The sequence below is a fragment of the Vigna umbellata genome, chromosome 4, assembly GCF_029865625.1.
Source record: "Vigna umbellata cultivar VRB3 chromosome 4, Vumbellata_1.0, whole genome shotgun sequence".
In the NCBI taxonomy this organism is placed as follows: Eukaryota; Viridiplantae; Streptophyta; class Magnoliopsida; order Fabales; family Fabaceae; genus Vigna; species Vigna umbellata.
Window position 1 is genome coordinate 42412531 of NC_142168.1, and position 13321 is coordinate 42425851.

The 13321-nt window shown below is 31.5% G+C and overlaps 1 protein-coding gene across 1 annotated transcript; it reads left to right on the top strand.

Annotated features, from left to right (window-relative positions):
* Positions 1-4064: 4064 nt before the first annotated feature.
* LOC124833286 (cystinosin homolog) lies at positions 4065-7121 on the top strand. Its single transcript, XM_047307731.2, has 8 exons — positions 4065-4279; positions 4377-4509; positions 4630-4719; positions 4826-4950; positions 5542-5584; positions 5955-6072; positions 6159-6208; positions 6729-7121. The coding sequence occupies exons 1-8, from the start codon at positions 4161-4163 to the stop codon at positions 6918-6920; spliced, it is 870 nt and encodes a 289-aa protein (XP_047163687.1). The 5' UTR covers positions 4065-4160; the 3' UTR covers positions 6921-7121.
* Positions 7122-13321: the final 6200 nt, after the last annotated feature.

Genomic DNA, 13321 nt, shown 5'->3' on the forward strand with positions numbered 1-13321 from the left:
ACTTAAGCATAAAACGCAAACCCAGAAACACAAACTTGAATGGAACCAGCGACTGAAAGCAAGCATGAACAATAAAATCCTACCATGGCAGCGTGAAAGAGATAATGAACAGTAAAACTTGCAGCACAATGAACAGTTAAAGCGTAAAATGAATAAGAAACTTGAGTGGAGAAACAAATTCAACTAGAAAATTTCAAAGAGACTGAGTTCAATACATGAAAATGGGAAAGAAACCAAAACCTAAACCTCCCTAAATGGGAAAGAAACCTAAACCTAAACCCCTCTTTTTCGTCCACCGAACAGTCGACACTCCGGCGGCACTCCGGCGATGCTCCGGGACAGGGACGGAAGCATGTGGGACGAAGCGAGACCTTGAACGCGCCCCTAGTTCGCTGGGCCGGACGGAAGACGATGCCGTCTTAGCTTCGTTGGCCAACGTCGGAGCTGCGGCGGCCGTGAATCGGAACCGGCTGGAGGGGTTGAATAGCTCCGACACGGCCTTCAACGTTGTCCGGCGGCACCCCGACAAGCACTCCGTCGGACCTCTCTCTCTCGAACTCCCTTTCTCCAACTCTCTCGGCCTCTCTCTGTCTAGGTCACAGCCTCCCTCCCAATGTTCGCGGTTCTCTCTCTACAATGTTCGAAATGAATTTCAAATTTCAAACTAAACTTCTAAACCTGCCCGCCCCTTGCCACGTCAGATTTCGGCAGCTTTTTCATTAAAAACGTGGACCGCTCACATTTACACACGTGTCCCGTATCTAAATGTTGTCAAAACTGGTTGTCGAAGTATATTTTCCTAAAACAAAAGTCAAGAACATGTGCTTTTGGCATTTGAATCAGTACCGTACCATCATTGAAACTCAATGTTTGTCCAGCCACTAGTTCAAAGCAAGACTACCATAAAAGTCGACAAAGAATTAAGCCATCACCGTCTACACATTTTAAAATGAAACAGGGACTGCAATACATTGCAAATAAAAACTCAAAGTAGTAAAATTTATTTTTTCATCCTTAAAATAAAAGATAATAATAATTTAAAATTTTTTAACAATATTTTAATATTATTTATATGTCATGATTTAAAATTAGTTTACAATTATTAATAATAATTATAAACATTAATATAAATTGTAATGACATATAAATAATATTAAAATATTATAAAAAATATTATTAAAGCATCCTTATCCAAAACAAAAAACCACATACCACTCATCAATCAAATCACCGATAAACACTAATTATCAGTTGTCTTTTTCTCCAACTTGGTCTTCCGTTTTTCTGTTAGGTTAGTTTTGAAATTTCTTTCATACAGTTTCAAAATCTTTAGCTGATTGTGTTCATCTGTTTTATCCGTTTTGAAATTCCTAATTAACCATGACCACTGTACACCAAATCTCTATTTCTTATACTAACAAAGATATGTAATTAACTAATTCTATATAATAAAATAATCCCCAACTCTATATAATAAAATAATTCACACTACTGTGTCTATTGTACACCTTGATTAACCATTTATACACCGTTAACAAATTGAGTTTATTTATTACAATTGAGACTAATTAAAATTTGAGAATCCAATCAAAATTTCAATAAAAATATGAAAACTATATGATAACTATATGATGATTTTAACCTAGAAATAACGTATTAAGTCAATTAAACATAGAATGAGTTGAGTCAACACTAATCAATTATAAAATAATTATTTATTTAACAATAATGTATTCAAGTTAGAACTACTATTAAAATATTTATATTTTATTTTAGTATGGCACAGCAACAAGAATTTATTTTAAAAACAATAATTTATGTTAAATAAAAATAAGTTACAAAATAATATGTTTACTTTTTTATATATATATATATATATATATATATATATATATATATATATATATATATATATATATATATATATATATATATATATATATATATATATATATATATATATATATATATATATATATATAGGGGTTTGCTAACGCGCGTACGCCTGTTTTTCAGTTGGTACATTTTAGCAATGTGTACCGGATTTTAGTAGACAAAAATACCCTTATATATAATGGATTCTAAGTTTTAAGGTTAAGGGTATTTTAATAATTTTCATTCTCAAAACTTAAAAAAAAAAAAAGAAACCCCCCAAACCCTTACTCACCTGTCTCATTCCTCTCAATCCTTTCTCTTTCATTTCTCTCACTCCAACCTTTTCTCTGTCATCCCTACTGTAGCCCCAATTGAAAAAATCAGAAACACTTGCCTTTAAACAATTTGTCTTTCTAAAGAATTGAGTCATTGACATATTCACCTTGAGGCAAAGGTTCATTCAAGATCTCTTCAATTTCACCATCTTCACTAATTTCTCTAATTTCATCATCTGCATATGTTGAATCATCATCTCTAAAAAAACCCTTCAGGCCAATTACCAATTCTTTCGGAGGCCAATTACCAATTCTTTCGGATGTCATTATGCTTGTGAAAATTAGATAAAATTAGATAAGACAAAAATTATAAAATAAAAACTCATTATAAAGTCATTTTTTGTAAGAAATTGTTTAACAACAAGTATTTCTGATTTTTTCCAGGTCAATTACCAATTCCTTTATGCTTGTGAAAATTGGATAAAATTAGATAAGACAAAAATTATAAGATCAAAACTCATTATAAAATCATTTTTTTTGTAAGATTGTTTAACTTTCAATTGGGGCTACAGTGTTTCTGATTTTTTCAATTGGGGCTACAGTAGAGATGACAGAGAAAAGATTGGAGTGAGAAAGATGAAAGAGAAAGGGTTTACAGGAATGAGAAAGGTGAGTAAGGGTTTGGGGGTTTCTTTTTTTTTTTTTTTAGTTTTGAGAATGAAAATTATTAAAATACCCTTAACCTTAGAACTTAAAATCCATGGTATATAAGGATATTTTTGTCTACTAAAACCCGGTACACATTGCTAAAATGTACCAACTGAAAAACAGGCGTACGCCCGTTAGCAAACCCCATATATATATATATATATATATATATATATATATATATATATATATATATATATATATATATATATATATATATATATAATTAATAAGCATTGCAACTTTACAGTTTTAAGTAAAACATGAAAAGTAGATATTTGCATTTAAACAGTCACGCACAACATCAAAAACGGCTATTGAATAGAGACTAAACTCCTGTTTCTTTCTAACCACCAAAACATGAAAAACTTAGATTGCATTCACTGTTACAAAAATAACTTATAATTTCTCAATCATACAACAATCAACGATAACAATGATATATGACAATTGTAAATAAATTCAATGGTTAGACGTGTTACACATACAATTCGACATCTAAAATCAAATGACGTTCAACTATCAACAATGTTAAATAATGACTTGAGTAAACATACAACATTTGCTTAGATTATTGGATAAATTCCAAAACATAAATTATTATTATGGTTTTATCTCGACATCAACCCCTTGTTTTAGATTTCTTTTAATGTAATTTCAACATCTCAATACTTTTGAATGTATTATTTAATTACTTTGATTCTAAAAATCAAGATAAAATATTATATGTACAAAGTCTCTTTCAATGCTTATTACAAAGTTATGCCAATTATTGAGCCCTGCGCCTTACCATCATTGGTATTTTATTGGAGCATATCACCAATTTATACATTTATATTGAATTTTATATTTTGACTTAAAATTAATATTAAGAGTAAAATACAACAATTTATATTTACTAATACTATAAACTCCTTATATGTTATTATAAATAAAAACTGATCATATAAAGAAAAAAGTATGATAAAATATAGATAAATAATTACAAAAATGATTTACTTTTTTTATTAATTATTATAAACGAAAGCTACTTATTTCATTATTATGTTAGTTAAGAAATACAAGACTTCAACCAATAAAAAAATAATATAACACACACACACACACACACATATATATATATATATATATATATATATATAACAATTATTGTTATAATTACAACAATCAGTTTAAAAATATGTGGGCTCGACAACTATTGTCATAATTATAATAATCAGATTTTAAAAGTGTGTGGAGATTGAGTCATCGAGTGAAAGAGAAGAACATTGATTCCTCTGTGCCAGAAACAGAGACAAAGAAATGGTTCCTTGGAACTCATTTCCATTAGAAGTGACTTACCAAGTATTTGGTTGGTTAGCTTTTCTTTCATGGGCAGTTGCTGGCTACCCACAACTCATCTTGAATTTTCGTAGGAAAAGGTTGTTTCTTTCATGTTCTAATCTCATTTTTTGTTGCTGTTTTTCCTTTGGGGTGGATTCTCAAGTGCTTTTGGTTGGTTTTGGTGATCAAACTCAGTGTGGTGGGATTAAGTTTGGATTTTCAGATTCTGAGCTTAACCAAGCACTGTACATATCTCATATACAATGCTTCCCTCTTCTTTAGCCCTGTTGTTCAGAAACAGTATTTTGAGAAGTATGGTTATGAACAGGTATGTTCTTTTTAACCAAGAGTTTAACTTTGATGCCATCATACATAAGTTTATGTTAATATTTAATGATGTAAATAACTTGATTCTGCAATTTTGGTTTATAATCTCTTGTTACTGCAGATGATTCCTGTTGCAGCTAACGATGTTGCTTTCTCTAGTCATGCAGTCATATTACATCTAATTATAATTTGCCAATTTGCTATGTTTGAAGTAAGTATTATCACAAGTTCTTAGAAAGAGATTATATTTTCTTCTCATCACTATACTTTTAGCTCCTGCTCTTCTAAATTCAGAGATATTGAATGTTTATTTGCAGCGTGGAAATCAGAAATTCTCCATCTATACCATTGCAGTAGCTGTTGCAGTGTGGTTTAGTGCTGCTGTTTGCTTTTTCATTGCATTGCCGAGCCAATCTTGGCTTTGGCTAGTTTCCATCTTCAAGTAAGTTTCATTTACTCTTTCCATGAAAAATTTCTTTGACCCTATTCACAAGGATTTGCAGTTCTAATGATACAGATAAATATAAAGGCATATATCTTGTTTTTTTAAAACCTGTATTCCTCAAGGTCAAAAAAAGGGCTTCAATATATTATTCTCAACTCAAGCACGTTATTATGTTTTCAATATTTGATTATTGCACTTTTTCACTTTCACTATTTCACTCTTGCACTTTCTAAGATTCCCATTATGTGTTGGGGTAAGAAAAGATGCAACTGAACATAGAAAATTTAAGTAATGGTCAAGCTCAAACTTGGCTTAAACAAATTTAGCAGAACTATGACATAGAGGCTATGATTGAATAGTATGCAGTCTTTTCACATATTTATGACTACTGATATAAAAGAGTTATAGGAAGTATACATTTGAAGTGTGATTATTTCTCATATCTACGAATCAACTATACCTTTCAGTGTTGATATTCTTCTTTCTCTTCATATTTCTTTATTTTAATATAATTGTTAACATTATAGAGTTCTTTCTCTATGCTATAATTCAGTTTCCCTCTAATTATTTGTGGAAATCATGCTGCAGCATAATTCAAGCAATTATGACCCTCATCAAATACTTTCCCCAGGTCAGAAGGCCTTAACCTCTTATATCATGTTCTATGTATAGCATGTGCAGAAAATTGGTACTCAAGCAAATAGCTTCCTACATTTTGTAGCTTAATTGACCTCATTTGAGGCTTTTTTGTAATGAGTTTTCAAACCTGCATATGAACTTATAATTTGGCTGTTTTTGCATACTTCAGATTTTCATACTTATGCTTCAGTCATTGGTGATATTCTGACAAAGATTTAGTGTGTTTTCCATATATACTATTCTTATTAATTTCTTACAACATTTGGAGTTTGACAGAATAACACTGATAAACAAAAATAGTAAGGAAAGGATACTTATTTGGTATAGTTACTGAGTAATGGCTACTTGCTTATGAAATCTAGACACTCCTGAACTTTTTGAGGAAAAGCACAGATGGATTTAGCATTGGAACTGTTCTACTTGATTTTTCTGGAGGTGTATTTAATTATTCACAAATGGCTGTGCAGTCCATAGACCAAGGTTTCTGAAGTAATTATGAATTTGACCCTGCCATCAGATTTTATCTTTGAATATGTAAAATGAATTTCAATTTTATCTGAATGTAGGTTCCTGGGTGAACTTCTATGGAAACATTGGGAAAGTACTTATATCCTTGGTATGAACTCCTATCCTACTCCATTTCCTTCTTCTAAATCATTGAATATCTTTCTTCAAACTTGTTCAACATATTATTGCATCTTAGACCTTGAGATTGTTGGAAGTTTTGTCTCGACTAAAGATAAAAACAATTTTTAATATATAAGTAGACGTAAACCTCATTTCATACACTAGTTGTGTAAGTTGAGTTAAGTTTAAAATCGTACCATAAAACCAGTCATGTGCTAAAATCTATATTTGGGTCTATTGTTTTACTTGTTATCAAATATTATCATATATGCCTATCAATTTTAAGTTTAAGGATGAGTTAGGTTTAAAAGTTCAGTTATCAAGGAGCTTCTATTAATTGATTATGGAGGAGTTCACTTCATTTTTCTTTTCTTTTTCATTACTAAAACTGTTTGCCAAAAAACTTATCCAGATCACCTAAAATACTTAACATTTGTGAAAAATGATGCTAAGCTTATTAATCTTGACCGATGAATTTTGATTTGTTTCTTTTTCTGTTACCATTGCAGGTAACAATATCCTATGATTCTATCTTAATGTGTCAGCATTATGTAGTGTACCCTGATAACAAGAAAGGGCTTCCTTCTAAAAATTCTGAAGAAATCAAACAACCACTGATCTGGGAAAGTCCAAGTCCAATAGATCATCAACAAATCAAAGGTTCTGTTACATATTCACATCAGTCTCCACCAGAAGTTTGAGGTATACCTAAGTTGGATCGTGCAGTATACAAATTTGTATATATAATAAGAAAACATTTATTGAAAGAAGTGAGGTACTTCAAATCACCCTTTGTATATTCAGGAATTCATTCCTAACTTTCCATTCTGTATTGGAAAAATGTAATATGGTGTCCTCAATTCATACATTAAACCAATATTAATTACCTAAAATGACAGTGATTTGTGTTTCTTAATTAAACTTAGGATTAGAATGCTTCGTATGAAATAAATGTTTAGGCAGTATAATAAGTGCATCAAAGGATGACAGTTCAGCAGCAATGCCAAAACCACAGCCGTATGTATATATATATATATATATATATATATATATATATATATATATATATATATATATATATATATATATGCAGTGCCTTATGGCACAATATATCTACTTTGATATATATAAATGAATATTATATTTTAAAATAAATATAATTGTATAATAATATTTTATAAAATTATTAGAATAACATGTTATTTAGAAAAGTTAAGGCATATAAGTAATTCAAAAGCATAAAGTTTATATATAGTAATATCCATAGTCTATGATGCCATCATATTTAGTAATTGTTTACAAACTAGCATTTCGCATTTGTACCGTGCGACGCACTGGCTTTTCTAAAAAATAAAATATACTATTATATAAATTTTATTTTATAAAAATATAATTAGATTTTAATATAAGTATTTTATTATATAAAATTAAATATCAAATGAATTTTTATCAATGTTTCAATTTAGGTTTTTTAATATATTTTAAGTTTGATTAAATATTTTAAAGTATAATTTGTTTATTATTTACATTTTACCTCGTATAAATAAAATTGATTTTTATTAAAAGTCTAACTGATATAACATAAATTAGCATTTAATATTTGTGTAGAATTATATTAGATGTTGACCATGTGGAATAAAATAAGTGATTCAAAAAATATATTGCATATTATTTATAATAAATAATTAAATATTTTTATGTACTAAATAATTGAACATTTACAAATAAATATATACAAATTATTGAAAAATAATTGGTAAGCACTTATTATTTGATTTACATTTAATGTTGTATAGAAGGGAGTAAGATCAATTGATGATTATGAATAAGTTGTAAACGTTAATAAAGTTCATGAACCGTGTAATAAATATTAAGTTATATTTGAGAAAGATATAATATATATATATATATATATATATATATATAAATAAATTTATAATACATATAAATACTGTCAATATTTTGGGGAAAGAATATAAATCTGAATATTTTGGGAAAAGAAGTATTTGGTCAACAAAGAAGAAAATAAAGTTCAAATGTTAGAAAAGTACAAACAAATTTTGTTTAGAAAGATTAACTTTAAAGGCCTAGAAGGAAAAACTCGAGCAAAAAGAATACGGAATTAAATATATTGGTAACATTTCATTTTTAACAGTTTACAATATATAAAAATAAGATTGGTAAAATAAAATAGATTATCTCAAAATATATATATATATTATGTTTATAGTTATTTACTTTTAGAGATAACCGACTCTGGAAAATAACGTACAAGTATGCATGGCAATCGGAGAGCGAAACACCTCAGCAACGCAAGTGGCGACCGCAGAGCGAGACACTTCACCAACGGACGCCAGGTGTCACGCTGCATGGAGTCTGGAGTGACGAGCGCAGTGCAGTCCGCGTGTCACTCGGAGAACGTGGCATTTCATTAACGAACGCCAGGTGTCATGCCGAGGGAAGTTGGGAATCGGTAGTGGAAAGCACGTGTCCGCCGAAGAGAGGACGTTCGTTCGGCGCTGGAAGCAAAACTGAAATTTCTCAGAAAAACGCTCCACTCTCTGCACGCAACCCCTTTTTCCGATTTCTGAAGAGAACCTTTCTCTCCTCCTTCTCTCTGCGTTTTCTTAACCTTCCCTCTAAGAAAACACCCGTTTCATCTACTCTGATCACCGTTCAGGCACCGTGGAAGCATTCTCGGCGTCTCAAGCTTCATCTTGAACCGATTGGGTTTCCAGTTTGAGCTGGTAAGTCTTCTCCCCTTAGTCGTTCGTCCTTTTGTTACATGCAAACCACGTTTTGATTTCATACGAGGGTGTAGTCTAAGTTACCTTGGTTTCTTACTGTTTGGTTTAGTTTGGAAGAGTTTGGTTGAGCGTTGAGAGTAGAAGAAATCTTAAGTCCGTGAAGTGATTCTGAAGGACGTACGTTCACACTAGAGGTAAGGGAAGCTTATTTAATTGAATTGACATTTGTATGTTGCCTTACTGTATGAACGTCCGTTGATTGAAGAAATGAATATGATGCATGCTGCTTGATGTATATGATGATGGTTGATATGTATGAATGTGAATATGAGTAATCATTTAAGTATGAATTATAAATGTGGAATTCTATAAAGTTTGTAAATTGATATTTGATATGAAGTTATAAGGTATGAACTGATATGTTGAAAACTTGAGTTGAAAATAGATAAAATTCTGAATATGAAATTCTCATTATGATAATGTACGTTCGTTATCGAACGGTCCTCTACCGTTCGGTTTGTTCTAGTAAACTGTTTAAAATTGGAATTCTTTCATTTGGAGAGAATTCTAGTCAAGAACGAGTGTCCTCATGTGGAAATACTATGTTTGAGCGTTCGGCTCAGCATAGTAGTACCCTGATAGCTGAAATAGAGTAATACCTATATATAAACCCTCTTATTTTAAGATTAGTAGCGCTCGGTTTTACATCTAGCGTTCATAATAAGTAGCGCTCGGTCTTACACCTAGCGTTCGTACTAAGTAGTGCTCGGTTTCATACCTAGCGCTCGTATTGAGTAGTGCGCGGTCTCATACCAAGCGCTCGTACTATTGAATAATCAATCTTGATAAAATAGCGTTCGTCCAACTGTAGTAATACTTTCTTTTACCATGTTCGGTTATTTACTGGCATTGGATTTCCGTATGTGAACTATTCTAAATATGGTCCTTAACCTCTTGAATATTCTTCTTGCATTGGATCCGGCCTAAGGTCCCCATACTTGATTTATTCCTTAAGTATTGGTTTGAACTCAAGAGAGTCAGTTCATTCAACTGACTCACGTGGTAGATACCGTTCGTTACATATTGTACTATTTTACTCGGTTCATTTCGTAAATCCAACAGTAACTCTCTTCGTTTTATTCTGTTCTGAACGGGAGAATCATCGATCTTTTTCTTATCGTTCGTTCTCGTTATGAAGAGGGCTGAACGTTCGTTATTTTATGTCCCTGTAACTGATGATGAAACTGATAATAAAGTGGAAGATTATAAAGGATGAACAGTATATGAGATGAATAAACGATTGTGGTTTTTGAACGAGTGTTCCAGGGAGGAACGACTCATGTATTGAATATTGGAAATTGGTGAAGTATGACTGTGGTTATGCTAATGCTGGCAGTTCATCCTGATGTTCCGTGAGTACTCGTCCTCACGTAGAGGGGGTAGGTCATGTGTGGGAACGGCATGAGTTCCTAATCCTTAGGGGTACTTTGGATAGGGCTAACCTCGGGTGGCAGCTGTTGAGTGTATCCCAGTTACTACATCACCCGGGTGCACGAACGCCTGTAGCTACACAGATTCATATAGTCCGGACGGTCCGTCTAATGATAGTTTTCGTATTGATATATATATATATACATATATATATATATATATATATATATATATATATATGTTGAACCATTCTTGTGTTGTTGAAATGTTTAATTTATATGTTGATGTGTGAATTAAATTACTTAAGCTTACCCTGTGTTTTCTTGTGTTGTCTCGTCCTTGTACGTCCGTCTTGTCATTGCGATGATCATCCGTGTGGATGTGAGCAGAAGGAGACGCCTTATTGGAAGAAGTGATTGAAGAGGAGAACCTGGTGGACGTTGAAGTTAAGGCCGAGCCTTAGATCGTCCGGTTGATTTTGGATGTTAGTTGTTTTGTTTAGATCGTTCGGTAATAGGTTTTGTAAACCGTTCGATCCTGACTTCCTTTCTTATGTTGTTAAATTGTATTCAACTTTGTACTTAACACCGTTCGGCTGTTGAACGAAAATTTTAGTGTAAGACTGCACTGTTTGATTATGAAATGTAATTAATTCTATTATATGGTGATTACTGGATTTTTGGGATGTTACAACCATACTATATTTAATTATATATATATATATATATAATTTAGAATTTTCGAAAACTTTTATATAGAATAATTACTGCAAATAAAAAACTATTATGTGTCATCGTAGCCTTCCATCAAAGGAGTCTCAACACCTATCTCTTATCTGCTTACACTATAAAGTTAGTATTTTGGTCCAAAACAATTTTCAATATTAAAGCACTTACCAATTGGTTCAAATATTCAAATTATAATTCCTTCAACCAATACAAAATCAACCAAATCACTCAAACATGACAATCACTCAAAACATACAAAATTCATAAATAACAATCAAATTTCATCTCCAATTATATTAGAACAACAACATGTAGACCATCAAATTTATTAAACTCATGCAAACCAAAAACATTTAGCATCTCTCATGACCAACTCCTCACAAGACTCTAACCAACGAAGCTCCTCCTAACTTGTTCGATGTTTTATCTACATAAAAACATCACAAGAATGATCAAGACATACTATTATGATCAGTGATCAATGAAGACTCATATAGATAACTAAAAAAACACATGCAATTGAAAGAAGACTCGTATGCAACAAATAACACAAAAGACCAAGAAAAATGATTGAAACTCAACTTATGTAAACAGAGAAACTACTCAGTCTAAATTGAAGAGATCACTTCAAGGATCGATCTTAGAGTCTCAATTCTTCAATCAAACGAGTAGAGAGAAATAAATCTTAGAGAGAAGTCAAAGAACTCTAGAAAAATAGTTTTTAAAGAGATAGTGTGTTTTAAAATAATGAAACTCATTCATAACCCAAACTATTTATATTAAAACTTTTAATATTAAAATAATCGAGTCTCACTATTTTAAAATCATTATCACTTCTAAAATTCCATTTTTTAGATCTTTACATTCTTCATAATAAGCAAAATTTTCATCTTTGAAAATTCATTCATCAGGTAGAAATAAAGGTACGCTCTCCTCATTTTCTCTTATAACAACTACCTATTCTTGATCGAGTTACCGTCTCTAAAATCTTGACTAACTGAAAACCTTGTCTTTTTTCTAAATGATATAGTGTTCACTAATGTAGTTTGGTTTAGACATTACTCCCCAAATGTAATTCTCAGCCTCAATTCTAAAGCTTGAATGATCATTTACGCCTAACAAACAATTTGTATCTACTATATTGAACTCTTCTTCCATACGCTCTCCAACACCTTTTGTAGGTTTTTACCAAAATTTAAAGATAACCTTGGTCTCATTCTAAAACAATATATATGTTAGTTATCATTTCACACCACCTTATTGCTTCCTTGGAATATTGCTCAACTAACTTGATCACACAGGACTCCTAACATACTAACAAGAGGTGAACACTCTTGGTCACCCTATACACGACCACCCCTATAACATCATGCCTCATTTATTGATTTTGGCTAATGAGTAACAAAGTCAAAAACAATGTTATCCACTTCAAAAACTAGAACTTTCAACTATTGTAATGAAAAACACCTATTTTGGCATTCTAATCTTCATTTTCCAAACCATTAATTTGTACACATCCCAAACATCTTGGTTCAACTTAAAAATCACTAGCGTGATCAATACTTAGCAACTCTAGAGTACTTCACAACCTAGGATTGTCTTATTTACCCTTTCCCAAACATTTTGAAACACTCACTAGCTATAGTCTATTGACTGCTTAAGTGAAGTCTCGCATACAACTTTGTTGCAAGCTTTATTCCTTGAACTTTTCACCAACTCTAACATCTTCATTATTAAACCAACGACTTGAATCCTTCTTTTGTTTAAGCATCTACTATTACTTTCTCACTTCAAGGTTAACCTTAAAGACTTTCTTGTGCCAAAAATGATCAACACCAAAGTGTCAATCAAACTCTTCTTCAACATCCCGAAAAACTCTCTTCACACTACTTCGAGATCTACTAACTTTCCAGTTTACCACGATGACAAAAAGCTACACCATTATTTTTCTAACAACTCTTCCATCTACTTCTACTCCATGCTCTCAAGAACCAACCAATAAGGAATTATTAACACTGGTTCTACTTCAGACATTAATGCAATAATGAACCTCACTGCTCCTAGGCGGTAGTCTTTGATCTACTTTGGAACACATCCAAAAACTCCTCCACAAGTATGATTATTTGTGTTTGTTCTTCACTAGCCCTTGCCAAATAACACTCGCTTATATAACACTCTGCCCATTCCTTTTAGCTT

Coding starts and splice junctions, on each gene's coding strand:
- LOC124833286 (XM_047307731.2), top strand. CDS start 4,161: ATGGTTCCTTGGAACTCATTTCCATTAGAAGTGACTTACCAAGTATTT. Junction 4,951..5,541: donor TGGCTAGTTTCCATCTTCAA/GTAAGTTTCATT, acceptor ATCATGCTGCAG/CATAATTCAAGCAATTATGA. Junction 5,585..5,954: donor TCATCAAATACTTTCCCCAG/GTCAGAAGGCCT, acceptor TATGAAATCTAG/ACACTCCTGAACTTTTTGAG.